Genomic DNA, 27,746 nt, shown 5'->3' with positions numbered 1-27,746 from the left:
CACCCAGACGCTGCAATTTATGGTTTAACTTCCCGTCCCCCGAAGGAAGGGCTGCCAAGGGGGGAGCGGGAAGCGCGGGCTCTACCAGGCCCTACTGCTGCCGCCCTGCGGGGGGGGGCTCGGCAGGGGCCAGGACGGGACAGACCCGCTCAACGCCACTAACAGCAATAAAAATAACGATAACAGTAAAAGCTCCGAGGGCGTGAGGGGCAGCGCCCCGCCGGTTGCCACGGACAGCCCGCGGCACCCCAGCTCCGGCCCCGCTGCCCAGCCCGAGCCCTCCCGCAGGCGCTGAGGGGAACCGGCCCGAGGCGGGGGAATCGTTGGGATTCAAACAGGGGAACGCCGGCAGCCGCCCCGGCCCGGCCACCCATGGAGCCGTCAACAGCGCGGCAGCGGCCCGCCGTGGAGCGGAGGCTGAGCGGCAGCGGTGGGTGAGGCGGCCCCGGTCCCCTCAGAGCGAGACCCGCTCCCCTCAGGGCCGGGCGCCGCCCGGGCCCCCCTCAGCCGCCGTTACCCCGGGTCCCCGCCGAGCCCCTACGGCACAGCCCGGCCTCGGCCCGCCGCCCCCGCGGGAGGATAGAGGGCTGCGGGGCTCGGCGGGGATTGAGGGCTCCCTCCTCTGACACCCCTCTGCCCCCGCTGCCATTTCCCCGACCAGGTGCTGCAAAACCCCGAATCAGTGTCAGCAGAGAACTGGAGCTGAAAACCACCCTGCGGGAGCTGGTCATCTACATCTTTTTCCTGACGGACCTCTGTATACGTAAGTCGTCAAATGACTGAGGTGACCATCTACAAATAATTAAATGTGTAAGCTGTACCTCTTGCAGTATTTACTCCTTACACCGCCTGTCTTCCACCCAAAAGTGTCCCTTCAGTCGGAATTGCTCTGACCGCCTTTTTCTAGCAGCATGACCTAATGACAATGGAAGCGGGGAAGCGGGGTTAGAAGCTGTTGTCGTCCTCTAATGATCCTTCGGCATCCTCCTAAGCCTCTTGAAGGCTCTGACTCCAGCCTGCAAGCATCCCCCCTCTTTGCCCCTTTTTTTCCAGTGACGTTCGGCATGGTGAGCACGGAGATGTACTACCTCAACAAAGTCATGTCCCAGCTCTTCCTGGAGCCGCCCTACTCTGAGGACAGCCACAGCGGTTTCGGGAAAATCGAGAGCAGAGCTGATTTCTGGAGGGTAAGGGTTTTCATTGCAAAGATGCTTCCTTGGAGAGCGAACAAGTGAAGAAGCTCCCAAGTGTTAATCCGAAGCAATACAGTCTCACAGTTTTTCTGAAACCTACGTGCTAGATGTGCTTCCGGCTGAAGAAAGGCAAAAAAACTTCTTAAAAATGCATTTGGAGAAATTCTGGGTACAAACAGTAATACTGATACTTCTGAATAATCAGTGGAGGAAAACAATAGGCCAGTTAATTGCTGCATCACGTTCTCAATATTAGGCGTGGTCTGAAAAGAGTCTCAGTAAAAACAGAACGATTTGGGGTTTACAGTTCTTTTGACTTTCAGGTGTTAAAAAAAATATTAAAATTTATAATTTCCATTGGGGCAGCCAGGAAAACATACCATCTTGGTTCACCTGGTTTGCTGTTACATTTACCTCATACTTCAGTGGCAGCTGCAAAACGCTTCTCTCTGTTTTCACTACTAGGTGGAGGGCTTCCCCAAATTACCAGCACTGCCCAGCTGAAAGCAGAAGGCAAAGTTTCTCACCCTACTCTTCCTTAAAAATAGAAATGCCTGGTTATCACAGTTCATTTGGAACAACTGTACCCCCTCTTACCGTGGTGTCTGTTATTGCTAGTCTATATTACAGTGAGCCCTTGCTATACAATGTGTGTGCTGATGCACTGGAAATGGTTGTCATACATGCTTAGATGGTGCCAAACCACGGGGCCATATTTTGTACTCGGAATAATGTTCTCCCCGAGCCCTTTATCTGCATTGAAGAAACACCCAGAAAAAGAGGGATTTTTTTCCCACCTTCAAAAATAAATACTTCTTCATTTAGATTCAGATGACTAAAACCTAGTCAGAAATACATCCCACAACAGATCTTCAGAGGTTAAGATAACCAACAGATTTTGTTAAACAACATATAATGTTTGTGTTTAAACATATTTGTTTAGAATTCAGCAGAATTTTTCAATGAAACCCCAAACAGACATGTGTTGTCGTCTTAACCTGAATAATCCCATTACCTATCTCTGATAAAATTGCATAGGGAATGGAATTGACTCATAGCAAAAAGATGTAAATATATCATAAGACAGTACATAGGTGGGAGTTGTTTGTATTCTAGCTTAGACTCTGTAACTATAAGTAACCTGAGAACCCTGTACAGATTTGTATGCTAGAAAGTGGGGTAATAGTGGTGTTTCAATCTCCTTTTGAGACTTTAACCTCACTTGCATATATAGTTTGCAGAAGGACCCCTGTTGGATGGACTTTACTGGGACAAAGGGTATAACACCACCACGATGTTAACCGTCCAGGATAACAACAGCCGTATTTACTATGAGAATTTGCTGTTAGGAGTAGCCCGGATCCGCCAGCTGAAAGTTCACAACAACACTTGCTCCATCTACCCGTATTTCCATAGCTTTTTTAAGGACTGTTACAGTGAATATCGTTATCAAGCTGAAGACAGGTCTGACTTTGGTCTAAAGAACGACTCTGAGTAAGTCATTCTACTTCAGCCCAGAAATGTTTTTGAAAACATAGCCATATCCTTAATGCTGGTATTCTTCAGTTAGTACATGCAATTAGCTGAGTTTTTTCTCTTGTTTACATTGAGATAAACCATGGATTTGTTTTTGTGCCAACATCATAGACAGGAATTTGGCATGGGAAATTTATAGCGGAGAGACAGGAAGAACTGGAAACAGCGAGCCCAGTTCAGCAAAAGTACATGTTAATGGGCCTATCTCCACTAACATCTCTGGAGAGATGCTCAATTATGTGAGGCCTGAATTTAAATCACATGTTTATAAACTGGGATCATGCTAAAATGCTGTGGAAACAGAGCCAAAAGGCCTGCTTCACACACTTCATTTCGCATCGATTTAACGCAATGAAAGAACATGTGAACATGCCACAGTAACAATGAACTACGTAAACCAGAGATATTCCGTTTATCTATAAAGGTTTTAAGGTAATAAACTGTCTGGCCCACGTTGGGCGAAATCCAGATTCATAATCAATCGCTGTTTTGTGAATGTACTGAGTAGCCAAATAAAAGAAATGGGAATATCTTAAGGCTGTATGTCTCATGCGTACTTCATGTAAAGAAAAGTGTCATTTAAAGGTCTGGCTAAAATGGTCAGTTTTGGATGCAGAAGAACACAAGAACTAACAAGGATTGTATAAAATAAAAGTTAAAACTTACTTCAGTTTCCGTAAGCTGACCTGTTTTCCCTTTTTCTGATAGATGGAAATACACCTCAGCCTCCTCGCTCTCCCCGTGGTACTGGGGATCTATGGGCTTGTACAGCAGTGGAGGATATATATTCAACTTACCTCAATCGAAGGAGAAGAGCCTGGAGAAGTTGGTGTTTCTCAGGCAGAACAACTGGCTCACTAGAGGAACCAGAATCGTATTTGTTGATTTCTCAACATATAATGCTAACATAAACCTCTTCTGTATAGTCAGGTGACTTCTTACCTTTACTCCACGTGAAATCCCAATACTGAGGCATAATGCTTCCATAAGGACGCGAGGAAAGGCTGGTCACCTCAGGTGTATGCAGCCACATTTCTCGGGTCGCGGCTGACAAGAGAGTAATTCACTAAAAATGCAGAAATTCAGTTAGTGGAAGGAGCAGACCCAGATCCTTTCCATTTTTTTTGTAATATTTAGTGTCTGGTCTGTACGTCTGGTTGCTGCTGTCAGTTGGAATAGATTTCATAGCCTTTTGCAAGGACTGGATTATTAGTCTGGTTGTCAGCTAGTGGAGGGAAAAGACTCAGGGTAGGGTGAACGTTAGGTCTTCTGAGAGACAGTTTCTTTAAAGATTTAACCAAACGGTATAGTTTGGGTATCCCAAGAGCTTCTCGTTTTCCCCCCTCAACCTTCACTAGCACGTCATACTCTTTTAATGGGGGACTTAGTGTAACCCTTAGTGTACCCTACAAGAAGATCTTGCAGGTGTGGGAGTTCCAGTAAGGTATTATTAATGTAGTAGCAATTAATATTAGAAAATTAAGGGCTGAGATGATTTAAAAGGATGGTAACTAACACCAGTCCCCGATTTTTTCCAGGTTGGTGGTAGAGTTCCCTGCCACAGGGGGTGCTCTCACCTCCTCACATACCTACTCCGTGAAGCTCCTCAGATACGTCACGTATTATGACTACTTCCTGGCTTTTTGTGAAATCACCTTTTGCCTTTTCATCATTACATTCATAATCCAGGAAGCTAAAAAGCTAGTAGAACTCAAACTGAAATATTTCAGAAGTGCCTGGAACTGTCTGGACGTGCTGCTGCTGGTGGTGAGCTACCCCTCAACTTTCACTTTCTGTGCTCACCAGCCAAGGCTAGCGGTGGATGGACAACCAATGAGCCAGAGCAGACCAAATCTGTGTCTGCAGAGAAGAGGCCACCTGAAGAGGCCACCAGGCCCACCATGCTTCAGCACACTTGAGCTCTTTTCTAGCCTTGCTGTGGCTCCGTGTCCTTTCTACTCATTATCCCCCCTGCTTGTTTTAGCCTTAATTTTTGCAGAGCGGGGAAGCACTAGTGCATAGCGGAGCTAACACAGTAAAATTACAATGTATGCAGCGTGTTAATAGCACAAGCCCAGAATTATCACAGTACAATTACAAATGATTTGGCCAATAAGGTCTCATATATGCAGTTTATGACAAAACATCTAAAAAGCTCAGGTTCTTCAGATCTAACCAAGGACCTTGTGAAATCAGTACAGTCTTTCCTGTGCAAAGTGACAAGTCTGAAGAGAGGGGGTGTAGCTGGACTTCAGTTTCACTTGCTCCTGCTTTCCTTCAGGTATCCATCCTTGCCATTGTCTTCAACATCTACCGCACTGTAGAAGTGTCCCTGCTAATGGAAGAGCTGCTGTCTGACCCCAGTGAATATCCAGACTTCTATTTCCTTGCATTCTGGCAAGTCCTTTACAACAACTTGATTGCTGTCAACGTCTTCTTTGCTTGGATTAAGGTATTGGTTCTTACTCCCTTTTTTTGTACTCGAGAGTCATAGTGTTTCTAAGCATAGCATAAATGTTGACTTTTACTTTTTCATGGCTAAATTGCAAAGGTGGGGCTAAAAAGGAGAATTTTGTTTATAAGATTCCAGAAGAGTTTAAAATTACCTCCTTCTCATAAACACGGGTCACACAAATTCCAAGCCCATCTAAAAAAAAAAAATTTGCACGTGGGCAGCTGTCTGTATTGGAGCAGCTGGGAAATTACCATGGCCAAACAGCCTCCTCAAACTCAGTCTTTTCCTGGACCAAATATTATCCAGGTCACAGCCTGACCTACACAGATGGCACGGGCTGTAATAGGTGAAGCTATTTCATAGCTTTTGTGGCCAAAAGCAATGAAAACAATAGCTAGTTTTTAACTGCAGAGGAAGGCAAAATGTGTCTGAACTTGTTTCAGAAGTGGCTTTGCGCCAGGACACCTTTAATTTCAGAGTTGCAAATAGATTTGCTGATCTCTGGCCAGAGTAGCAAACTTCTCTAAGATTAGGGGCTACTTTTGTTCCTAACCAGGTGCTCTGGGGCCAAACCATGCAGTCCTGCACGTTCGCACACCACTGACCCTAATCTACTAAATCCTACTGGCTCTGACTGGGATCTGCACCCAGCAGACGGCAGTGACTTTGGTTTGGATGGCCTCAGTGTTCCCAGTGACTGGATCAAACTTCCCAAAGCTTTGCCTGATCCCAGGCTGCTTCCAGGCCCTCTTTCCTCTAAGGCATTTGTAAAACACCCAGCACAAAGCAGCAGGAAAACAGACAGGGAAGGTGCTCACATCTGCCAGAGGAGCTTTCCATGTCATGCCCCAAGTACCTGAACATAAGCTGTCGTGAAAGGTCAGGTCCTTTTAAAATAAACAGGCTTTTGGCTTCTTCCACCTCCCAGGCCCAGGCTGCAGGAAGAAGCTGTTTGGGAGAACTGGCCGTTAACCAGTTCTGTGGACAGTCTTCCTCATTGCATCCATTCTGTACCCCAGCTGCACGTTCCCCCTGCATCATCCTCCCCTCAGACTGATTACTGTTAATTTAGTAGGACAACTGTGTTTATAATTGATGACTGTCATTGAATAAGGCTTTTGTTCAGGCCTTGTTTCAGACCCAAAGTAAAGGAGAGCTCCTTACCAACTCAGGCCGTCGGGGAATCCTCAGATACAGGAGGGTGGTATGTCTTGCAGTCTCCTTGAGCAGGGGTCATAGAATCATAGAATAGTTTGGGTCAGAAGAGACCTGTAAAGGCCATCTAGTCCCCCCGCCCTGCAACGAGCAGGGACATCTTCAACTAGATGCCAGCACACATTGAGCTTCTCACCAACCAACACCCCCAATTCCTTCTCCTCAGGGCTGCTCTCTATCCCTTCATCCCCAGCCTGTATTGATAGCAAGGGTTTCCCCGACCCAGGAGCAGGACCCTGCTCTTAGCCTTGTTGAACCTCAAGAGGTTCACATGGGCCCACTTCTCCAGCCTGTCCAGGTCCCCCTGGATGACACCCCTTCCCTCAGGCATGTCAGCCGCACCACACAGCTTGGTGTTGTCCACAAACTTGCTGAGGGTGCACCCAATCCCGCTATCTATGTCATTGATGAAGATATTGAATGAACAGTACTGGTCCCAATACGGACCCCTGAGGGACAACACTTGTCACCGATCTCAATATCTAGTAGAGCTGATGGCACATACCAGTACCCAGCAAAGGCCTGTCCACGCACTACTAGCTTTAACCCATATTTGCCCTGCAGAATATTCATCTTCTGCAGAAACACAGCCAGTCCTAGTTCTCCTTACAGGTACACACCACACAACTTATTTCTAGGTAAGACTTAATCTGTAAATTACAGTTACAGGTAACATTCCAGAAATTCTTTTAAGAAGTTGCAATATATTTTGATCCCTCAATAACAATATGTTCTGTTCTCTTGCAGATATTTAAATACGTAAGCTTTAACAAAACCATGACACAGCTGTCCTCCACTTTATCTCGCTGCGCCAAAGACATCCTTGGATTTGCCATCATGTTCTTCATCGTTTTCTTTGCCTACGCCCAGTTAGGCTATCTGGTCTTTGGCTTGCAAGTTGAAGAGTTTTCCAGTTTCCAAAACTGCATGTATGCTACTTTCTGAACTTTTTGATACAAAACCCCCAGTTGGTGCGGGCACAAACCAGTTTCTGCTGGGTAGAACTGAAGAGTAAAGGTTTCCAACATTGAGCTTAATTCATAGAGCAAACCCAGTGTTGTCGTCTATGCAATCTGTTTCCCAGAACCTTAAAAAAAATGTTCAGAAGAGACCGTGTGTACATTAAACAGTTCAGGGAAGCACGAGAAGGGGAAACTTCACCCAATGGAGCTGCTAGTCCCAACAGTTCTCAACACAACTTTGCCACGTGTAACCACCTTTGCAAACAGGAACAAAAACATCCAGCTGCGTAGCCAGAAGTCCCCAAATCCCATCTGCTGGCTCTCTTACTGTCTTCCCCAGAATTTTTTTCAGCCACTCACTATAGCAGCATCAGATCAATTCCAGGTGCCAGCTGGAACTGGTTTTGATGGTCCTTGTACCTTGTAGCAACCCTGATCTGTCCCCAGCAGCATGCCCTATGTTTTAGCCCACGGCTACATTTCTTACAACTTAGAGAGATCTGTACTGTACCAGATTGTTTGAAAGCAGCTTTTCATGTAAAATTAAGGCACTTCTAAACTAGAAAAATAGCTCATTTTGGATCTACTTGGACGTGAGATAGTTCTAAGATGCTGCAATACAGAGAAATATTTGTCTTAGCTAGAAATAAAATCCCCTAGAGGGGGTCATAGGGGCCTTACTGTTACCTTCTGTACTAACAGAAGATAAGGGATCATGAGGCTAGAACAGAAGGGAAATAATTTCAAAGAAACCCCCAGAGCCAAAACGAGGTGATTTATTCAGAATGAATGTATTTGCTCATAAAAGCCATTTAAAAATTCCTTTGTACTTTCAAATTCTCAAATATATGCTAGATGCCCAATTTACCATTGCAGTATTATCCTGGCCTTTTGATTGCAGTGACAAAGGTAACAGTGAATCAGTCTCAATTGTATCTATTGCCTTTTTTTTCTTTTCAATAATGCTTAACAATACATCTCTTTAGGAGAAGCCAGTCGACCTCATTCTGGTATTTTTTGCTTCCAGCTTTACGCAGTTCCGTATTGTGCTGGGAGATTTTAATTTTCAAGCCATAGAAGATGCAAACAGAATCCTTGGACCTATTTACTTCATCACATTTGTATTCTTTGTGTTCTTCGTATTGCTGGTAGGTATCATCTCAAAAATGGTTATCCTTTTGCACCACAAAATGAGCACGTTGCACCTTTCAATCGACTGCACCGCTTGTTTCTTGAGGTTTAAATTTCTGAAAGCTTAATTGGATGCTCTTGAAATCTGCATAATGTCAGCCTTGTCAGGTGGGAAGGTTAAAGAGAGGCTTTGATGGGACCGTGTAGGTGCAGGTTTTCTTTATCATATTGATGTTTCCATTAATTACTTCAGATTGAAACACCATCTGAAAAAGCTACAGGTATACAACAGGAAATCTGTTACCTCCAAGGAACTGGGCTTTCTAGCTGATACTGCAGGTGGGAAATAAGTGATTTGTCTCCCAAAATATTCCCATCCTTTAATTTAAGTCTATTAGGAGGATACATGCACCCAGCAAAGCTCTTCAGTTCCCTTAGTTACGTGCCCAAGCGTGGAACAGCCCCCAAAACAACAGCCCCAGCATAGTACAAATGCAAGTTCCAGAAACAATTATCTAACTGCATCCTTCCTGTGCAGAACATGTTTTTGGCTATTATAAATGACACCTACTCAGAAGTCAAGGCAGACTTTCAGCTGATAAGCAGTGAAGAGCTGCAGATCAGAGACCTCTTCAGACGGGTAAGTGCACACTTCTGTAACTACCTCATTTAATTCAAGGTAAAAGGAGGAATTCTAATCCACATCACTAGCAAAGAGCCTTAAACAGGCCATAGCCATTTAAGAACACCTAATATTTAATTTTTCACTTGAAACAAACATTTGGCAGATACAGAGACATCCTTTCATCAAACCCACAGGAGCCCCTGACAGTAAGAGTCACATGAGTTTGGGTACTTCAGCCTTTTAAAAGCAGTATTTAGGACCAGCCTGGTTTGTGATAGATCCTGTCATCAGCTTTCTTCAGAGCTTATTGTTGCTGCTCTTCCAAACTGAGAAACTAAAGATCTTCTCTGCATGGAGAGACAAGTAGAAATACATACCTTTAAAACTCCACAAAGTTTAGACCTTTTTTATGTGGCAGAAATGAGTAGAAAAGGGGAACAAATCTTTCCCTAACTCTTCAGTTCAACTTGAAATAATGATCTCCTTTCCTACCAAATGCATACATTGAAGGCGAGAGCTTGCCCGCAGTTCCGTTGCTGGGACAAGTCAGTACCTCTGCCCGGAAACCCAACTTCAACCGGGGGATAAAGCATCAGGAGCGAAGTAAATAACATTGAGACAAGCGTGGGATGAGAGACCCGCGCGTTCAGGCTGCGTTTCTCCAGGCTGGCCTGCACCGAGTGCTCCGCAGGGGAGGGCTGGCAGCCGGACCTACCTGAAATATTCCTGGAGGATTTGACAAATGCTGCAGACACAAGTTATGTTGCTTCTGCGAAGCCCAGCTTTTAGTAAGGAAAGGGAAAGGGGAGTTCCTGGCCAGGATACAGCTAGTCTGGTCACAGCACAGCTTAGAGTCCCCCACGCAAGCTCATTCCCTGACTTATCCTGGACTACAGCAAGATTAAACTGAATAAGCTTGAAAACAGACACTCTTACCGGATTTGGTTGGCTGTTACCTTTAGGGATTTCGTGACAAATTTGAGATACAGCAGGGTAAGTTCTGTGGGCTGAGCCAAGGGAACAAAGCGATAGCCTGCTGGGATCTCTGTTTAATTGCCATGGCATTATGCTGACAGCTTGTTCCTTGCGTTCAAGTCCTTGTGCAGAAGTGTCTCTCGTTAAACACGAGCCAATTAACATGCCTGACTCTCCCTCTCTGTGTTCAGAGCTGCAATAAGGCCCTTGTCATGCTCAAGTTGAAGAAACCAGAGATGGATAAAAATTCATCGGAGGAGGGCTTGAAAAGGTAGGATCTCGGCGTTTGCTGTTACCCCCTGCACCGCACACAGACCTGTTCTCACAGGACTCCTGTCTCTTCTCGACAAGCAAGGAATTACCAGCCAGTGAAGGAAAGGACGTTTCTAAGCATTCCAATGAAGCCGGGGCTAATGAAGAGGTAGGCTTTATTCTTCCCTATATTCTTAAAAAGCGCTGATTATATTTCAGAAGTTGAATAATACAAACAGAGTCACAGTAGTCCCCACCGTTCCTTACAAGAGCTGTTTCCCTACAGGATGCTATTTCTAACATCACAGGAACAGCAAAAGCTAGACCTATTAATAAATAAAAATCTTTAATTGTGCCCAAAACTTCAAAGGAAAGCTTGCTCGGGGGCCAGGTCACGCACTACCAGAGCGGAGGTGGCAGTAGAGCGAGGTCAGGGTGTCTCAGCGATGGTAGAAAGTTGTGAGCTGGGCATTTGCCCAAATGTTAAACGGAAACAGATGTATGGAAAAGAAACAAGTTTGACAGCAATCTGTTGGGTCATAGGCTGCATCCACAGCAAGAAGAAAGACTGCTGTAGCTTCCTTTTGCTTTACAAAAAGAAGGTTTCCCCGCAGTGTTTGGTAGTTCCAGATCTGGGGTAGCCCAGGGCAAGTACATCTAAATATATTTTTAAAAATCACTTGTACAACAGGAAAGGGAGAAGCCCCTTGGCTGGCTGGAAACACTATTCCACACAACTCTTGCAATCTCTCAGCTCCGAAAAGAAACGTGTATTCCTATATCCTGTCTTTTTGGAAGGGCCAGAAGGAAAATTTACTTTCTGATGGAGAAAAGAGTATTTTTCTCCCCAAAGCTGCGTCTGTCTCTTCCCGCGTGCATGCCCCCTCCCTGCAGGAGTGACTCATGTCACAGGTGTCCCAGTGAGCCATGCTGGCTTTGTGATCTTGCTGTTGGTTTGCGTGGTTTTGTTTTTAATCCCTTTGGTGTTGAATAGAGCCATCCGGAGCCATCGAAGGAAGGGGACCCTGAGTGGAAGCATCCCCCTGCTGGCAGCGTGGGCTCAGGCCCGGCTCAGAGCTACGTCTCCACTGCAGATTTTCATCGGTAAGTGTGTGCCCGTCTGTTCTTGCAGCCTCTTCCCTATCCCCAGGCAGCTGCAGCCGCAGTCCTGGCTGAAACCCTCACCCAGTGACAACCTGAGGGACAGGAGATCAATGCAAAGTCAGTGATTTTAGGATATTTTAAGTGCTGTTATACCGGCTGCCAACAGCTGCCCTCAGGGAGGGAAGAAAGACATGAAAGACTTTAGCAGAGCAGCTTGTAAGGACATTAGTGAAGAATGAGGTGAGACGAGAATTTAAAATATTGTCACTCTTCTGGAACATCTCCCTGTGGCTGCCCAGGGAGGGGACAGAGGCTGTAAGACCTTGTGTTTGCGAAGGGTATTTCAGGACGCGGCCCTTTGGCGGCTGACACGGGGAGGAGAGAGGAAGGCAGCAAAGGCAAGTTGAAGGGCAGCACCTTCTCAAGGAGGTGCTGCTGTGTTTGTGTGTTGTAGGCTCTACAGGTACACATCCCTGTTGGGCAATGAATTAGCACACACTAATCGAATGTTAAAGAAAGTTGTGGAAGCCATGCAACAAGTGAAGGGTACTTCAAGCGAGATGACAAAATGGCAGTGAAACGCATGAGCTCACCTGGTAACAGAGACGGCCTGACTCTTCCCACAGCCTGAATAAATGCAGAGTCCCCTTCTCTCCCCCCACCCCCTTTATTTTTTCTATTTCTGGATAAGAGAAGCAGGAATGTTAATTAAACTTATATACCATTGTTACTTCTGGGGTTTTTTTTCTTTGAGAGTTCCGGGTGCTTCTTCAGCTGGGAGAACTGACCAGCCTTGCTGGAGTTCTGAGGAGGCATCTCTACAAACACCAGACGGTATTTATCCCTCTGCCCGATCCCGGGGCTGCCGAGAGACACGGATGCAGCTGCTGCTCTGGTAGCTGAGGGAGCAGAAGGTGAGCAATGGCCGCGCTGCCACCTCCCTGCCTGTCGCTGGCCCCGCGTAGCCCAGCGCGAGCCTCGGTCACCGAGCACGGTCCAGCACGTGGGTCACCAGCCCTCACTTCCCCGGACTTCCTTTTGGTACTGCATCTGCTGCCAAGGGTAATGCTTATTCCTCAGCAGCTCTTGTTCCAGGCACCTGCTGCTTCCAAAACAGGTCACTGTTGCCTTCAGAGAAAAAGATATTATTATTCTTTCAGGAAATAATCGATCTTTTATTCTGATCAGCCTTAACAGCTGGGACCACTAGAGGGCGGTTTGCTTCACCCTTACACCAGCCTGAGTTTCCCAACGTCCTTTTTATTCCTAAATCCATTTATACCCGTTGCCTTGGAGACAAGGTGTTACATCCAGGCCAGAAGCCACCTACTCCCGTGTAGTCGGTAACATTTGTCCTTTGCTGGGAGACTCAGCCACAGGAAGAAATAAAACACACGTCCAGGTGCCATCTGAAGATACCACTTCAGCCCAGTAACACGACGTAGCCGTGCACTGGTCTGCCTGTCAGGGCTCACTGGTTTTGTACTTCAGTCTCCTGGCCGAGCCCAGACATCCTCGCTCGTCTAAAAGGGACCAGTTTAGAATAAAACCGCCTCTTTCTTCCCCATCCCAAGGGTTCCCGTTGCTGTGCAGCGTCCTGCGACACTTGGCCCAGTCTTCATAGGTCACCGATGACCTGTTTATCTGGATTACTCAAGAGCCTGACACGCAGGAGAACAGATTCATTCCACCTTTGGCATCTCCGACCTTTCCGCCTCCTGGCAACCCCTCTCCTACAAAAAGGTCTCAAAAAGTAACCTTTAGCCACAGTTACTTACCCACAACTTGGTGGAAGAGCTTTCAAGTGCTCCTCATCCTTCCCCTACTCCTCTGGAGCACAGGAAACCCTCTTTACAGCCCGCCTCACTTTTCCCGGCAAGCTCCTTGTCGCTCCCCCCAGGATGGCTCAAGCAAACCTCTTGGAAAAGGTAAAGCCTGGAATACTAGAGATCTGCATTGAATCAGAACTGGTTCTTCATCAAGGAAGATCTGTCCCAGTACCACTGAGCCTTTTGCACCCTCAAAAATATCTGTTTCTCCTCCATTTTGGCTAACGGTGTTTCATCGGCATCTTGATGAGAGCAAGCTTTGTTGAATAAACAATGCTAAGGAAGAGCCGCGGGTTGAGGAACGGATCTGTAACAGCCCTGCTCGTTCTTCAAGCCAGTGTCCTAAGACTTTGTGCTTTCTTTTTCCCCCATCTTCAGGAGAAAGACAACGTGATCAGAGGGAAGGGTGTCCTGTCCCACCCCAAAGGACGTACTGAAGGCGTCCTTCTGCCTCCTCTCCCTCAGCTTCCCAGTTGTTTTCCTTCCTCCCATGTACCTCACTGCCACCCATTCACGAGCCTTCACCTTCAGGAGTTCTTCTGTCGCTGCCAGGCCTTAGGCTGAAGAAAGGTGGATTTATACAAAATACAACAGAAGCATCCGTTTGAAAGACCTCAAAGCACTTTTCGTACCAATTTACATCAATATACTATGAAAAAAAAAAAAAAATCTATTTTGTCTGGAGGAAAAGCGTCCTCTTGTGTTTACGGAAGTGGGTGCAGTAACAGCCTTCTCTAGCCACAAGCCCAGCCATAAAATCAGACCGCTGAGAGAATCCTAGAATGGTTTGGGTTAGAAAGGACCTGTAAAGGCCATCTAGTGTCCCCCCCTGCCATGAGCAGGGACACCTCCCACTAGACCAGGTTGCTAAGCCCCATCCAACGTGGCCTTGAACCCCTCCAAGGATGGGGCAGCCAGAGCTTCTCTGGGCGACCTGGGCCAGGGTCTCACCAGCGTCAGTGTAAACAGTTTCTTCCTTCTATCTAGTCTAATTCTGCCCTCTTTTAGTTTAAAACCATTATCCCTTTGTCCTATTGCAACAGGCCCTGCTAAATATACAGAGAGACAATCAATTACTGCTCATCAGCTGAAGGTGTATTTACCAGTAGTGAACTAATTAACCCAGTAACGGCTGAATCAGCTCTGCCCCATCTGCTCCTGAAGTTGCTGCTCTTGGAGCAGGAACGAGCTGCTTTAACGAGGTAAAATAAGGCCCAAAGTGCCACAGGTTCATCAAGGGCTGTCTCAGCGCCTGAGCTGTCACTGGAGCTGGTGGCTCTGCTGCGGAACAGGGACCTGCCTCAGCAACACCCTGAAACTACAAACACCTACAGGAACAGCGAAGGACGTGGCCCTTGTTTTGAAGGGACGGCAGCGGAGGAGAAAGCACGATGAGAAACAACGATATATGACAATAAGGGTTAAGGTACTTTTATTATAAAAGTCTATACAATGAGCACCAGACATAGCAATGCAATTATATCTGGTTCAGTTATATATATATTCCATATCTATATATCCATATAGATATATAGGTTTTGCTTTTACCAAAGTAAAACTGTTATATCACAAAATGCCTAGTTCTACCATTTATTTATTGCTCAACAAGGATGGCACAAAACACACTCAGCGTTAACTGTTGCCATGCGCATCTACTACGGAATAAACAGCCAAACACCGCATAACGAACACAAAGCAGCTGTTAATTCTGAATTGGAACCAGTCTGATCACTCACTCACTTATAAAAATATCGGAATCATATAGATTTAAGCATTATAAAGGAGGAATATATTATTTAAAACATTTAAATAGTGCATATTGACATTTTGCATGTGGTATATAAAACACAAACATTCATGTACAACACTATACAGTACACATTAGTTTCAATGGTTGGATACACCCGTGTCTGCAGACTGATAGAAAAGGAACTGAAGTGTACATTGCACAACGGAACTGAAGAAAAATGGATAAATGGTCTCAGGACTAGTTTAACCTCAGCATTCTCCAAGGTCCCACATCATTTTGCAGTTTAAAAAAAACCAAAATACCCCCCCCCCCAAAAAAGAGGCAAACCACCAGTGCTCAATAGTTTTAGTGCTTTTTTTTCTTTTCCGAGTTCCAAAATTACATGCCTACAAGCAGAGTAAAAAACCAAACCAAGAAGTATTCTACAGTACACAGATGAAATCTGAGCACTAAATATCCTACTTTCAACCTATTTCATATGCTTCACGACCCAACAGCAAGTCTCTGAGGTTACACGCCAGCCATTCCTTACGAAAAAAAGTTCATTTTTGGTCTTTCAGAAAGCAGTGTGAATAATAGCTCTTGTTGACATCAGCCCATCATAAAAAACATGCAGTGAGAGGAGGTGCATGCAAAACGTGGCCACGATCAAACCCATACGTTAAAGCAAAAAAAAAAAAAAAAAAAAAAAAAGAACAAAAAAGAAAAAATTTAAAATTGAGAAAGCACCAGTTAAAAATTAACACTTAAGATTTTGCCAGATCAAAACCAGCTGCTGCTGGCTGTTGCGGAGCGTAAAGCTAGAGCTAAATCATCATTCAGCACGGCAGATGTGACACTCAAAACATTATTTAGTTTCAACTCCGAAGCTAAATCATGCAAGGCCCATAAACTGTTTTGCTTACATCGTAAGGGTTAGGGAGCTTAGTTTTATTCTGCAACTGTAAAACAAAATCCTGATAAACCAGCAGTGATTTTTTTTCAATCGAACCCAACAGTTCACCCTGTGGTGCACGGTAACTACGCTGATTTTAGCCCTCAATACCACACTTATTTCAGGTACAGCGGAATTTGAACTCTTTTCTGCTGGAGCTACGCGAGTCTCAGCGCCATCAGATTTCCCACACACCCAAACGTTCTTTACGTTCCTCGAATCTTCCGCGAGCGGAGACGCAGTATCCGATTCAGACAAAACACTATGTCACCACTAGTTGATAACAACCCATCGAACGAGAGAATGAACAGCAGTAACACAAGTCCTGGAGGCAGCGCGCGATACAACTTTGCAGTTTTCCGAATTTTAAAAGACACTAAGGAAGGTCACTTTCTGGTTTGTCCACTCTCATCTTTACCAAGGAGGAAACGTGACCATTAATGAGCAAAATCCATAGAAGTTAATTATTACCGTGTTATAGGTGCAATTTAGAATAGCAAAAATTAAAGTTGTTCCACAGCAGTCCTTTGACAGGAATTTCACTCTGGTTTTACAACGTTCCAGGAAAAAAAGCTGTATGTTTAATTTGATTTTTTTTTTCCCCCCCAAAATAAAAAAAAATAGGCAGGAGGAGTAGTTCAGTGTAGCATTATGCTATTAATAATTTCTTCGATAATGCAAAATGTTGGTAATAACAAAAGTCTCAAAGTTCTTGAATGCTAAAGTAAAAATAAACAAAAAAAAAAAAGCTGTGGTGGTTTGGGAACAAGATGGATGTATCTGGAATAGAAAACTTGGATGGAACCTGTGTTTGCTAAAGTTGGATAGAGCAGTCTCGAACTGAGAAATCTTATTTGCTCTCTAGACAGGACCTACTCACCCTTAAAACAAGTTCTAGTGGCACCACAATAAAGTGCACGAACCGGATTCTTTCAACAGCGCGTGACAAACGAACACGAGCACCCGAGAAGTACAGTGCCGGAATCACGGAAACCCCACGGTATTCACCGGGTTGGAGGAACAGAATTTAAATCGATTTTGAAGAATCTTGTTTGCTGATGAGGACTTCTAAGAGCCGGAGTTTGGCTTTGATTTTCTTGTACTCCCTGTACTCGTCAAGCATCGGAACCCGATCTTCTTTCTGGACGTTCCTGTAAAGAGAAACGGAGCCAAGTTTGAAGAAAATCTTCCAACCAACAGCAGCAACCTATCTTAGGGCAGATAAAACCATTTTTGGCAGCTTGGTAACCAATAATAGACACATTGTTATATTTTAGTTCCTTGTAGTTAAAATTGCCATCACCTAAAAAACTGAACAGAAAACCCAGCAGCTTTTATTCAGCACAACCGCTGCAGCATTGATTATAAATCGTTCTCTTAAGTTCTTCTGGAGATTTTATTAACAGGATACAAAGACTTTCCTTTCAGATCCTGTGTATACGTTACAGAAATATAGAAATAAATTTAAGTCCATTTACATTTTCACTGTATGTAGACTGACCCCCAAATCAATAGCAGAGAATTATTCTTATTTATTTAAGACTGGACTATAATAAATTAATCTATTAATCCGACTTATTTTTAACCAAACCTTCATTAATGACCTCATTATTTGCCATTAAAGTCAAAAGGAGTTACTCAAACCCAGTCAGTCGGTGGGATCTGTGTGACCAATGGGCCAGGAGTTGATAGTTACGGAGAAATAGAGTAGAAAGCGTAGATAAGTGAGAACATCTGCCAGTCAGGAACCTGCCTGACCTCTTAAGAGTGTTTTACTTTTGTTCATAAGGTGATACACCTCCAAAAACCTCCGATTACACACCAAGGGCAGCAGTTCAATCAAATTCAGAACAATATATATTCAAATAAGAAGCCTAAAAGAACTAAACACAGAGAAGAATAAAAATGATCTACCCCTTCATTGGTAAAGCAAATATCCACTCTCAGGACCGACCTACTGAACAAAGGACAAACCTCTTAAGGCAAACTTCTCTGCCCTATGTTAAAAACACAGGGATAATCTAAGGGTTTTATATATATATAAAATATATTTGTATAAGTATTTTAAGGTTTTTTTTTAAATGAAAACCACAACTTCTTCCGTTTTCATTACTATGCTTTACAGACTGTAACAGAGGAAACAAAACTCGGGAACAGGCTTCCTTTGCTATTAAAATACAATAGAATGTTATCTCCTTCAGGAGATCATTCAAACTAGAGATTAATCATAGAATGGTTCGGGTTGGAAGGGACCTTAAAGATCATCGAGTTCCAACCCCCTGCCCTGGGCAGGGACACCTCCCACCAGACCAGGTCGCTCAAAGCCCCATCCAGCCTGGCCTTGAGCCCCTCCAGGGATGGGGCAGCCACAGCTTCTCTGGGCAACCTGGGCCAGGGTCTCACCACCCTCACAGGAATTTCTTTCTAGTACCTCATCTAAATTTCCCCTCTTTCAATTTAAAACCATTACCCCTCATCCTGTCACTACACTCCCTGATAAAGGGTCCCTCCCTATCTCTCCTGTAGCCCCCTTCGGGTACTGGAAGGCCGTTATAAGGTCTCCCTGAAGCCTTCTCTTCTCCAGGCTGAACAACCCCAACTCTCTCAGCCTGTCCTCATAGCAGAGGTGCTCCAGCCCTCTGATCATTTTGGTGGCCCTCCGCTGGACCCGCTCCAACAGGTCCATGTCCTTCCTGTGTTGAGGACTCCAAAGCTGGACACAGTAGGTCTGATCAGATCAGATTCCATTTGGCAACACGCACATAAGAAAGTTGAAAAAAAATACTTGGCTACAAAATGAGCTCAAAGCTGCTCTCCAGCATCTGGGCTTGTGGTGAACAAACCTTCCATTCTGCTGATAAAACTCCTCTTCAAATTCTCGCAGTGTCTTCCGTAGCTTCTTTTTTTCAGCTCTGGCTTTCCACAGTTGCTCCAATAATTCAGGCCTAAAAATTTCAAGTGAAAGAAAAATACTGTTAGCCATCCACTAAAATTTAAATCCTTCAAAGCAGACTCAAACCCAACTGAGCCAGCTGCACTAATAATGCTCTTGCTCAGAAGGAATATGCTCTCTGTCTGGTGGCGAAATACTGAGAACAAAGTAGTAACGAATAAAAGGGTATAAATTTTCTGCTATTGACGCAGCTCAAGTAAGGCTGGAGAAGGTTTAGAAGATACTAAACAAGTCACTGAATACAAAAAGGTCTTAGTGACGCGTGTCAGAGGAGAGAACGCTCATCAAGCCAAACACTTCCTGAGAAGTTCTGAACGTGTCACTCCCCCTGACATCAGAGATTTGCTGTCACGACTGAAAGGGCAATAATTGCAACTTCTAGAAGAGAATGAGTCACTTGTTATTTTCTACATACATGGAAGCAGCGCGGGTGCTCGACAGCCTGAGGTCCCGGGTCAGCTTCTCTTGACCGTCTTCAACATCAGACTCGGAGTTTTCAACCGGGCTCAGAACAGACTGCGTCTGGACAGCGGTTTTTAAGATATCGTTCAGGTCTGCAGACAAACCATCACTTTCCTCCTCTTCTTCCTGAAAGTCAAAGCAGGAATTCCAAACAAATATGAAATATTTCAGTTCCCTATTACAAATGCTGGGAAATAGTTTGTTGTTTTTTTTTCTAAATGCACTGTACACACCTTAATTTCTTCAAAAAAATGGGCAGTTTCACCCTCAATGATGGGCTGTAACATCTGTCCCCGCCTCTTGGTTGATGGTGACCCCTGTAAAAATTTAAGTTTGTTTCATTAAGTGCAATTAATTAATGCTGCGTGTGGTGAGAATTTTGTTCAGGTCATCTAATACCTAAAGTTATTTCTTCTCTGAGAAGAATAAAAGACTGCAAACATACTTACAGAGCACAGACAAAACTACCACATAACCCAAAAAACTCAGATGCCCAAAGTATCCTGGACAAAGAAGTAAAAATATCTGAAACTCGAATATTCTTCTTCTGACTTAAAATAAAAAGCACTCACTCTCACTCTCCATGTTTTGTAGAAAATTCACAAAGCACAAAGATATCTCTGAATTTCATATTTGCTCTTGCTCCTCCCAAACCAAACCACAAGGACATTATAAAAGTAAAGTTAGACAATGCCAAGGCTGATTTTTATCTTCTGCCAGTTTCTCTGGCCTCTGAAGCCCCGCAGTTGGGGCTACTGCCACCCCTCAGAGGCAAAATCCTTTCAGCTCCAGCTCAAAGCAGTAGCCCCTGTGCCGCGCAGGCGTCACACACCCCCGTGGTGACATCCTGCTCATCCGTTACCCCTGGACAGCACAAGCAACTTCAACACATGGACTCTTTCAACAAGAGGGAGGTGGAACACAAAAGGCACACGCAGACAGTGACCTGTCAAAAAGCTTCAGTTCATGAGAGGTAAATAGTTTCCTGCTTCTTTGGACATTTCCACACAGGCTTCAGGGTATGTCGTTAGTTTACAGGGACACCATAAGGGAGCTCTCATGGAAGAAAGTGTCATATAAACCAAAATGCAATTCTTGAAATACCTGACACTGGATACAGCCGACCTAGAAGCTACCACTGAATGATCCTGGTAATTAGAGAGCTCCACATATCTCTCATAGGCTTCAAAAGCAGAGGCCTGTGAAAAATATTTTACAGAGCTTGCCTACGGGACAGATTAGGAATTATGTTTCCAAGATCTCTTCTGAATTTAAAATCTTTTTGGTTGCCTATCATCCAGCCCTTTATCTCACAGAAAAAAAAAAAAACAAAAAACAAACCCAAAACCAAGAAGAGAATGACTACAATATAGTCATAAGGCTACTGACAATATAAAATGCATCTCAGCTGAAGAGTCAGATTTTTAAGGTGAGAGAGGGGATAAAACTCAACCAGTCAAGGGCACCACCACCAGCCTCTGACTCACCAGTCATGGAGAAAAGTTTAGGTGTCCAAAAGCAACCAGTGTTTATGGAGTTCAAAAAGGGATAGTGATGTAATAGACCTTAAACTGAAACATGGCTGCCACATAAATTACATTTTTCCATAAAAACAGCTGCCCAAAAATGTGTGTGCAAGAAAGGAATGATCTGGAACTGGTCCCTTTATCTCAACGTACTTCGGCTCAAAGAGGACAGCTAAGAACAGTCAGAGTCAACGTAAACAGCCGATTAAGCTCCTGCTGAGTAAGGCACTGCCCGGCTACGTAAATCTGGTAGAGACCTGTCTGTGCGTAAAGAGATTATCTCACATCAGCTACGCAGTCCTTTCCTTCTAAAAGGGTCAAATAACCAATATCAAAACTATTCTGCTGCAAGTCTGGGTCATCATGTGAGCTTTTGATTCTAGCTCACGAAGAACTAAGCCAGAAGCTGGTTGTCATTCCCTGGCTGTTTCACAGGTACCATAAACGAGGTTATATCAATCTCCTTGCACAGTATGGAGGCTTTTCCTCCTCATCTCTTACAAGCCCACAGAGAAAGGAAAGAAAAGAACAGAAAGCACTGCAAGTGAGAAGGAAATGAATTGAAAACACCATGGAAAAGCGCAGATGTTGTATACATGCTGCAGATGTTGCTACCGTGTCTGACACTGGGGAAGGATGAAGGAATGAAATGGTTCTGACGGCCATCCTACCCCTCCTGTCACCTGCAGCACCGGAGAGGGGCGAGTTTCACTGCAACTGGTGTTACTATTCTCGGGAGGACTAGAAGTACAGTATGTACTGCGGATCCATACGTAGCACAGCGACTGGGGAACGTCTCAGCCACGGCAAGAACAGCTTATTTACTTCCACCCAGAACCATTTACTTCCTAACAGCCATCAAGGTCACAGATAGCTTTGAACTGCTCTGCTCTCAGCAGTAAATCAAACGTCTCAAGTACAATGACAGTATCACCTTAGAACTTTCACAAGAAAGGTGTATTTTATGGAACAGTGTTACTAACTCTTCTAAAGGCAGCCTAGCAGTTCAAAGGTGGGAAAAAGAATAGAAATAGCATTTGTTTTACTCACAAGAATAGGAGTAATGCTTGCTCTAGTTAACATTTGTTTTACAAGTCTGTATCTGTCATAAAGTGGCTTCACAATATGTCTTTCTTCTCTAGTAACCTAAAGGCAGAGAAACCACAGAATTAATTATACCAGTCACTCAATAATATACAAGCAAACACAAAGCCGTATAGCTTCTCATGCCAGGCCACGTACATTCCAGTTAGGAACATAAAACTACTTTAAATTGTGAGTATGAAATGGGGTTTATGCAGATAAGGGGGAGTAAGTGGGTGCTCTTTCCTGCTCTCTTTTCTCACTTTAACTCCCTATATTTTTCAGGAAGAAGTTTTAAAGATTTCCTAAAAGTTAAGGGAGCTTCAGTAGAGGCAAACCCTCTATCCTTAAAGACCCATGGAAAAAGACGCAAAAAAGGGACCAAGAACTGGTGAAGACCGTGTGCCTAGCAATGATGATGATTCTACAGAAATGAGAGGGGAAAAAAGAAAAAGATGAAACTGGAGAGAGATTTCATGTGATTTACTCTCAATTCTTGGCCACTGTGTACTCTAACATAACAAGTCTTAAAGGCTTCCCTGAACGGTTATTGGCATTTTCTGCTAAGGGGACTGAAGAACCAGTGCCAGTATCTCCAAGACCATTATTCTCCCTTGGCTTTAGACGGAAAGGCTCAGTGGGATGTCTATGGCAGCACTGATTCCACAGCCAGTGGGGCAGGTCCAGAAGGCTGAAAGAACAGTAACTGGAAAGATCTTGTTATTGGACTGGTGATGCTGATCACTGTCCAAGATAAAAACCTGGAACTTCAGGCACTAATTGCCAAGCGTTTACTCCACCTTCCATACCTCCAATTACATAAGGTACATGCCACAGACCTGGGGGAAAAAAACCCCCCGAAAACCAAACCCACATCTTTTCATTTCTGTTTCTGTGAAATTCAGAATAACACTTCAGGCCTTTTCCCCTGAAATTCAATGGTGTCATTTATTTTTAAGATTTCCCTTTGCCTCACAGACATACAAGGCACCAAATGACACCAATCACTTGGCAAACTCCAATAACCTACTGGTTTGTGGAAAAAGGGCCTATTAATACATACACTTTTTTTTTTTTTTAGAAGTCAATGCAGTCATTTCCTCTGATGGCAACATGGAAACCAATAGATAGCTGTGTTTCGGAGAAGAAAAAACCCCACAGACCAGCATTAAATTGTGGAATTACTACTGCACAAGAGTCACTGTTGTCTACACACACATTAATATAGTTTGATGAAGTAAAACCAAGGATTACCGGCCGTCCATGTTGACTTTCATAATACAGGAGGCTTTTCTGGAGAGATGTTTTCTCTTCTACCAAATGGTCCTTTGTCATTTTCTGTCAGAAGAATAATTTGCGTTTAATCAAACACAAATCACTTGAACAGTTTTTCGATGCTATCAGCTATACAGATGCCTCAGCCAAACTTAGCTCAGTTAATTCCATACGTCCCACCTTCATCCATTTATAGCTGTCAAATATTGTCAGCACATACTTGTAAATATTTTAATAAAGAGTGAGCAAGGACGATGTGGTTCATCTTGATCACTTCCCCACAGAGTCTAAAATACAAGGGCTTGGTGAAGGGCTGCTCGACAGAGGCATCACTGTTGATAAAGTGCTATCTGAAGGGTCTATTTCCCTCCGTTATTCTCTTAGAAACAGCCCATGCAGAACCTTACACTTACTTTTATATCTTCAGGCAAACATCTCTCAACTCGTTTTTCCTTTAATCTTTTCAAAATGAGTTCAAGCGTGGCTTCCTTGGTGGGCTTCTTCTCTTTTTGCACAACCCGCGTCTCATCTCCGTTTTCTTCATCCTCTTGGTCAAGAGAGGAACCAAAGCTTTTTGGAAGCGTGTTACTTCGTGGCCGCGTTTGAGGTATGAATTCTCCATCTGAGCTCCTCTGCTTTGCATCTGAAATGAGAAAAATTGCTCAAACCAAAGGTTTAAAAGCAATAACTCTCTCAGTTCATTTAACTGCAAGTAAAGGAACGTAACGGTTTGAACAGGCAAAGTTTCTCTTCCAATGAACTCTGAACAATGCCCCCAAAATAATTTTATTTTGATTTTTGAATAGTTCAGGATCTAGAAATGAAATATTTTTACTGTCCTGTACAATTTTACTGAATGACTTAGCCATTTTAGTCACGGAGATGATTTGTGTTTGTAGAAAACCAGGAACTGTAGCATCCCTTACCTTTTATTTGCTTTCTCAATTTGGTAAGTTCAGTCATCCACTTTAAAACTTTTGGATTGGCTGCAATATCACTATAGGAGGGCTGAAAAATATTATAAAAACCACATTTACACACTAAATCTTGTTTATAAATATTTCTTTCAAGATTTGGTAGTATTTACGACAGCGAATGTGACCAGTAACATGGATGTCACTCAGTACCAGACCAGACCTCGGTGCCAACCAGACAACACTTGTGAAAATAAACTTGAAACAAGACATCAGATGTTGCCCCAGAGAGTGGTAAAATGCTTCTGTCTCTCCACGTATCTCATCTGATACCCCCTCGCTCTCACTGCATAAACAGCACTGTCTGCCCTTCTTTGGGCTCAGGAATTACAGCACGTTTTCCAGTATTGCTGTTGCTCGGTTCACTGTTGCAGACAGCAGTGTGTAACAAAATTCTTCTCATTTGCCAACCCACAATTACTGGGTCATGAACTACAAGAAGTAACGTAGCTCTACCAGGCAGTCATTTATCCTGAGTAAAAGCGAAAGTGGTAACTTACCTTACTGTTTTTCTCTTTTTCAAATTGTTCCTCAAATTGTTTGATTTTTTTCTGTAATTTTTTGACAAGCTGATAGGGTGTCTTGTCTTCCCTTTTGTCATCTTTGGAGCTAAAGGATGCTCTTCGTGTTCTGTATTAAAAACATTTTTTAAATGTCATTTAAATAATTAAACAAGTGCAAACAACTTGCATATTTGAGTAACAGATGACTAATCTAATTTTTTTTCTCCAGTTCAAAATCCATTCTTCTCAGGTTTTCAGTCTGAGCTATTTACTTACTGAAGCTAAATGCTTTGATCTGCTGCCTTCAAAGTGCGATGCGTTATTTTTTCCTCTCTGATTTCAGTAATACCCCTAACAGAAAAGCAGCATGTAAAATTCAAGTATAATAAACTAATGTACCATTAATTACATGATCATTAGAACAGTGCAGATCTTTCTCATAGCCAGGCTACTTATCTACGTCACTAGATACCCAGTACTTCTTGAAGTACTGGGCACAGAATAAAGCCTACGCTGGAAACTACCACTGAGCAATCCTTGATAATTAGACAGCTCCACTTAACTGTCTTAGGCAAGTTAATAGACACTTATCTAAAAACCATCTACATCTTCTGGTGGCCTTACTAATACATTTCTAGAGTATGCGATTCTGGTTTTAAATCATCTTTTGCACTTGTTCAGCTCCTTGACATTTGCTGTTTGAGAAAAGCCTTTTTATTTCAAGACCGACCACAGGAATTTTCTCCTACGCTTGTTACCCAAGGTGCCTGAAGACACACCTACTGACATCTACCTAGTTCAAGATATTAGAAATACTAACCTAAAAATCTACTAGTGTACATCCTTATTACTTTCAGAATGAGAACAGCTACTACAACCAGCACATTTCTGCAGGTCAGTCTTCTGCGTCATTTTAACAGTACTTGTCAACTACGTTCTGTGGCTACCTGGAGAAAACCCTGGCAAGTATCTTTTTGTGTCAATAAATCTATGTCAGAGAATTGGAGAGACTAAATAATTCCTGTACCAGAATTTCTCATTTATGAGATTATTTCTTCCCTAACAAGCATAAAAATTCTTCTTAAACTCCCTTTCATAGTAACAGTAGCAGACAGTACAGGTCACAGGTTATTTACGCTTTTGGAGGGTCACGCTCCCCAGTGTCACCCAAACAACTTCCAGCTTGTTTATTTACAACTCTACTTTCATACACCGGGTTAAACAGGCTCGATCCCCACAATCTGCAGGAGAGGACCTGGGTTAAGAACCCCACCTCTTCCCTATTCTGCTGTCCCACACCACTCCCTCTAACAGCTAATCCTTTCCTATAACCTTTCTGAATGAAGACTTTCCACAGCCCAAAGGAAGAACCTGCCCAGACCATTACTGCCCATTCTAGTTGCGACGGTTTGTATAACCTGGCGCTCTTTACTGGGAGAGGACAACATGCTATGCAAAATAAATCCAAAATTATCCAACATGAAAATAGATAAACATGCTACCGAGGGAAAAACAAACAAACAAACAAAGCCAAAATGATAGGCCAACAGTCCAGTAAAGACTGGTTAACAAAGGATATAAATACTATCTGCAGCCCAGGAAGCGCCATCACAGCAGGTTGTTAGATGCCAGGGAAATCTGTGCAAGTTGCCCTATTTTCATACTCTTTCCCACAGTATCCGCCACTGGCCACTTTGGGAGACACGATACCATCCTGGATCCTGGATAAACCAACCTCTGGTCTGACTCACTACGGCAGTTCCTGGGCAGGCAAAACAGCCAAACGGCCATATAATGCTACATTTCACCTTGGTTTTCACGAGGGTCACAAAGATGCTTCGAGGGCTGGAGCCCCTCTGCTGTGAGGACAGGCTGAGAGAGTTGGGGTTGTTCAGCCTGGAGAAGAGAAGGCTCCAGGGAAACCTTAGAGCCCCTTCCAGTCCCTAAAGGGGCTACAGGAAAGCTCAGGAGGGAGACTCTTGATCAGGGAGTGGAACAATAGGGTGAGAGGTAACGGTTTTAAACTGAAAGAGGGGAGATTTAGATGAGATACGAGAAACTCTTTCTGTGAGGGTGGCGAGACCCTGGCCCAGGTTGCCCAGAGAAGCTGTGGATGCCCCATTCCTGGAGGGGTTCAAGGCCAGGCTGGACGGGGCTTTGAGCAACCTGGTCTGGTGGGAGGTGTCCCTGGCCCAGGGCAGGGGGGTTGGAACTAGATGATCTTTAAGATTCTATGATCCTATGAATTAATTCATATCATCAAAACCCATGAGGTTCTTAAACAGCTGTATTTTCATACTGGCATTAACATCTCCTGCTCCAACACCCACCAAATTGCATTAGAAGACATACCTAACAAAAGAAAGTGCTTTGGATGAAGAATCTAACGTTTCCGGATCATGTAAGAAACGTTGGCTTTGCCCAAAATCTAAACTACGATGTGACAATATCGGATGACAGTCCTCTTCCAACGGATGATTAGTCATCCTTCCAGCCTGCGGGGAAAGCTGAGCTTCTCCAGATTCACTGTCCTCCTGCCAAGACTTGAAAGCAGGAAACGGATCTAGAAGATAAAAAGGGGACACAACATGGTACCTTTCTGTTAATAGAATTATAAACAAGAGCCAAAAGGAAACAAAAATGCATACCCAATGCTTAGTCGTATGCTATAAAGGATGTGGTGTCATACACAAAGTGGATAAAAACACTGAAATACATCAGAAAGCTACAAATTCTGTCATATAACAATTGAAAGAAAAAGGTAGTGAAATGAAGTATGCACACTAGGATCCCTTTTTCAAAGTGTATCTTGGGAGTATGCATCTTTGAACAGTTCAACAGTGTAAGAGAGCCTTATTTACTTCTCAGAAATCCAAAGTTAGAAGAATATATTTATTGTCCGTTGCAATATTTTGCTGTGGAAATTGATTTTTATACCTTACGCAAGTACTTTGAAAGATTGTCTTCTTGGTTTTGAAGAAGGTAAGCCTGGAAATACCTCTTTAGGTA

The 27,746-nt window shown here is 43.8% G+C and overlaps 2 protein-coding genes across 2 annotated transcripts in view; one reads left to right on the top strand and one right to left on the bottom strand.

Annotated features, from left to right (window-relative positions):
- The first annotated feature begins 372 nt into the window (after positions 1 to 372).
- On the top strand, positions 373 to 12,026 carry PKD2L2 (polycystin 2 like 2, transient receptor potential cation channel). Its single transcript, XM_074156132.1, has 14 exons — positions 373 to 430; positions 662 to 763; positions 1,054 to 1,187; positions 2,428 to 2,687; positions 3,438 to 3,659; positions 4,268 to 4,496; positions 5,011 to 5,181; positions 7,147 to 7,328; positions 8,389 to 8,509; positions 9,031 to 9,132; positions 10,284 to 10,363; positions 10,444 to 10,513; positions 11,339 to 11,448; positions 11,903 to 12,026. The coding sequence occupies exons 1-14, from the start codon at positions 373 to 375 to the stop codon at positions 12,024 to 12,026; spliced, it is 1,965 nt and encodes a 654-aa protein (XP_074012233.1).
- A 2,661-nt stretch (positions 12,027 to 14,687) lies between these two features.
- Positions 14,688 to 27,746, bottom strand: part of FAM13B (family with sequence similarity 13 member B) — a 39,585-nt gene continuing 26,526 nt past the window's right edge. Inside the window, exons 14-23 of the mRNA XM_074156520.1 lie at positions 27,090 to 27,300; positions 24,735 to 24,864; positions 24,187 to 24,268; positions 23,674 to 23,903; positions 23,240 to 23,323; positions 21,953 to 22,048; positions 19,610 to 19,693; positions 19,330 to 19,502; positions 18,805 to 18,906; positions 14,688 to 17,112 (exon numbers count right to left, since the gene is read on the bottom strand). Coding sequence (XP_074012621.1) covers positions 16,989 to 17,112; positions 18,805 to 18,906; positions 19,330 to 19,502; positions 19,610 to 19,693; positions 21,953 to 22,048; positions 23,240 to 23,323; positions 23,674 to 23,903; positions 24,187 to 24,268; positions 24,735 to 24,864; positions 27,090 to 27,300 — 1,316 coding nt within the window. The 3' untranslated portion in view covers positions 14,688 to 16,988. The remainder of the gene's footprint in view (positions 17,113 to 18,804; positions 18,907 to 19,329; positions 19,503 to 19,609; positions 19,694 to 21,952; positions 22,049 to 23,239; positions 23,324 to 23,673; positions 23,904 to 24,186; positions 24,269 to 24,734; positions 24,865 to 27,089; positions 27,301 to 27,746) is intronic.

The sequence above is a fragment of the Numenius arquata genome, chromosome 11, assembly GCF_964106895.1.
Source record: "Numenius arquata chromosome 11, bNumArq3.hap1.1, whole genome shotgun sequence".
In the NCBI taxonomy this organism is placed as follows: Eukaryota; Metazoa; Chordata; class Aves; order Charadriiformes; family Scolopacidae; genus Numenius; species Numenius arquata.
This window is presented reverse-complemented; position numbering and strand designations above follow the sequence as displayed.

Excerpts from the sequence above, each read along its gene's own strand:
- PKD2L2 (XM_074156132.1), top strand. The coding sequence starts at position 373 with ATGGAGCCGTCAACAGCGCGGCAGCGGCCCGCCGTGGAGCGGAGGCTG. Across the intron at positions 4,497-5,010 it reads TGGACGTGCTGCTGCTGGTG|GTATCCATCCTTGCCATTGT; the intron begins GTGAGCTACCCC and ends GCTTTCCTTCAG. Across the intron at positions 11,449-11,902 it reads TCCACTGCAGATTTTCATCG|GCTCTACAGGTACACATCCC; the intron begins GTAAGTGTGTGC and ends TGTGTGTTGTAG.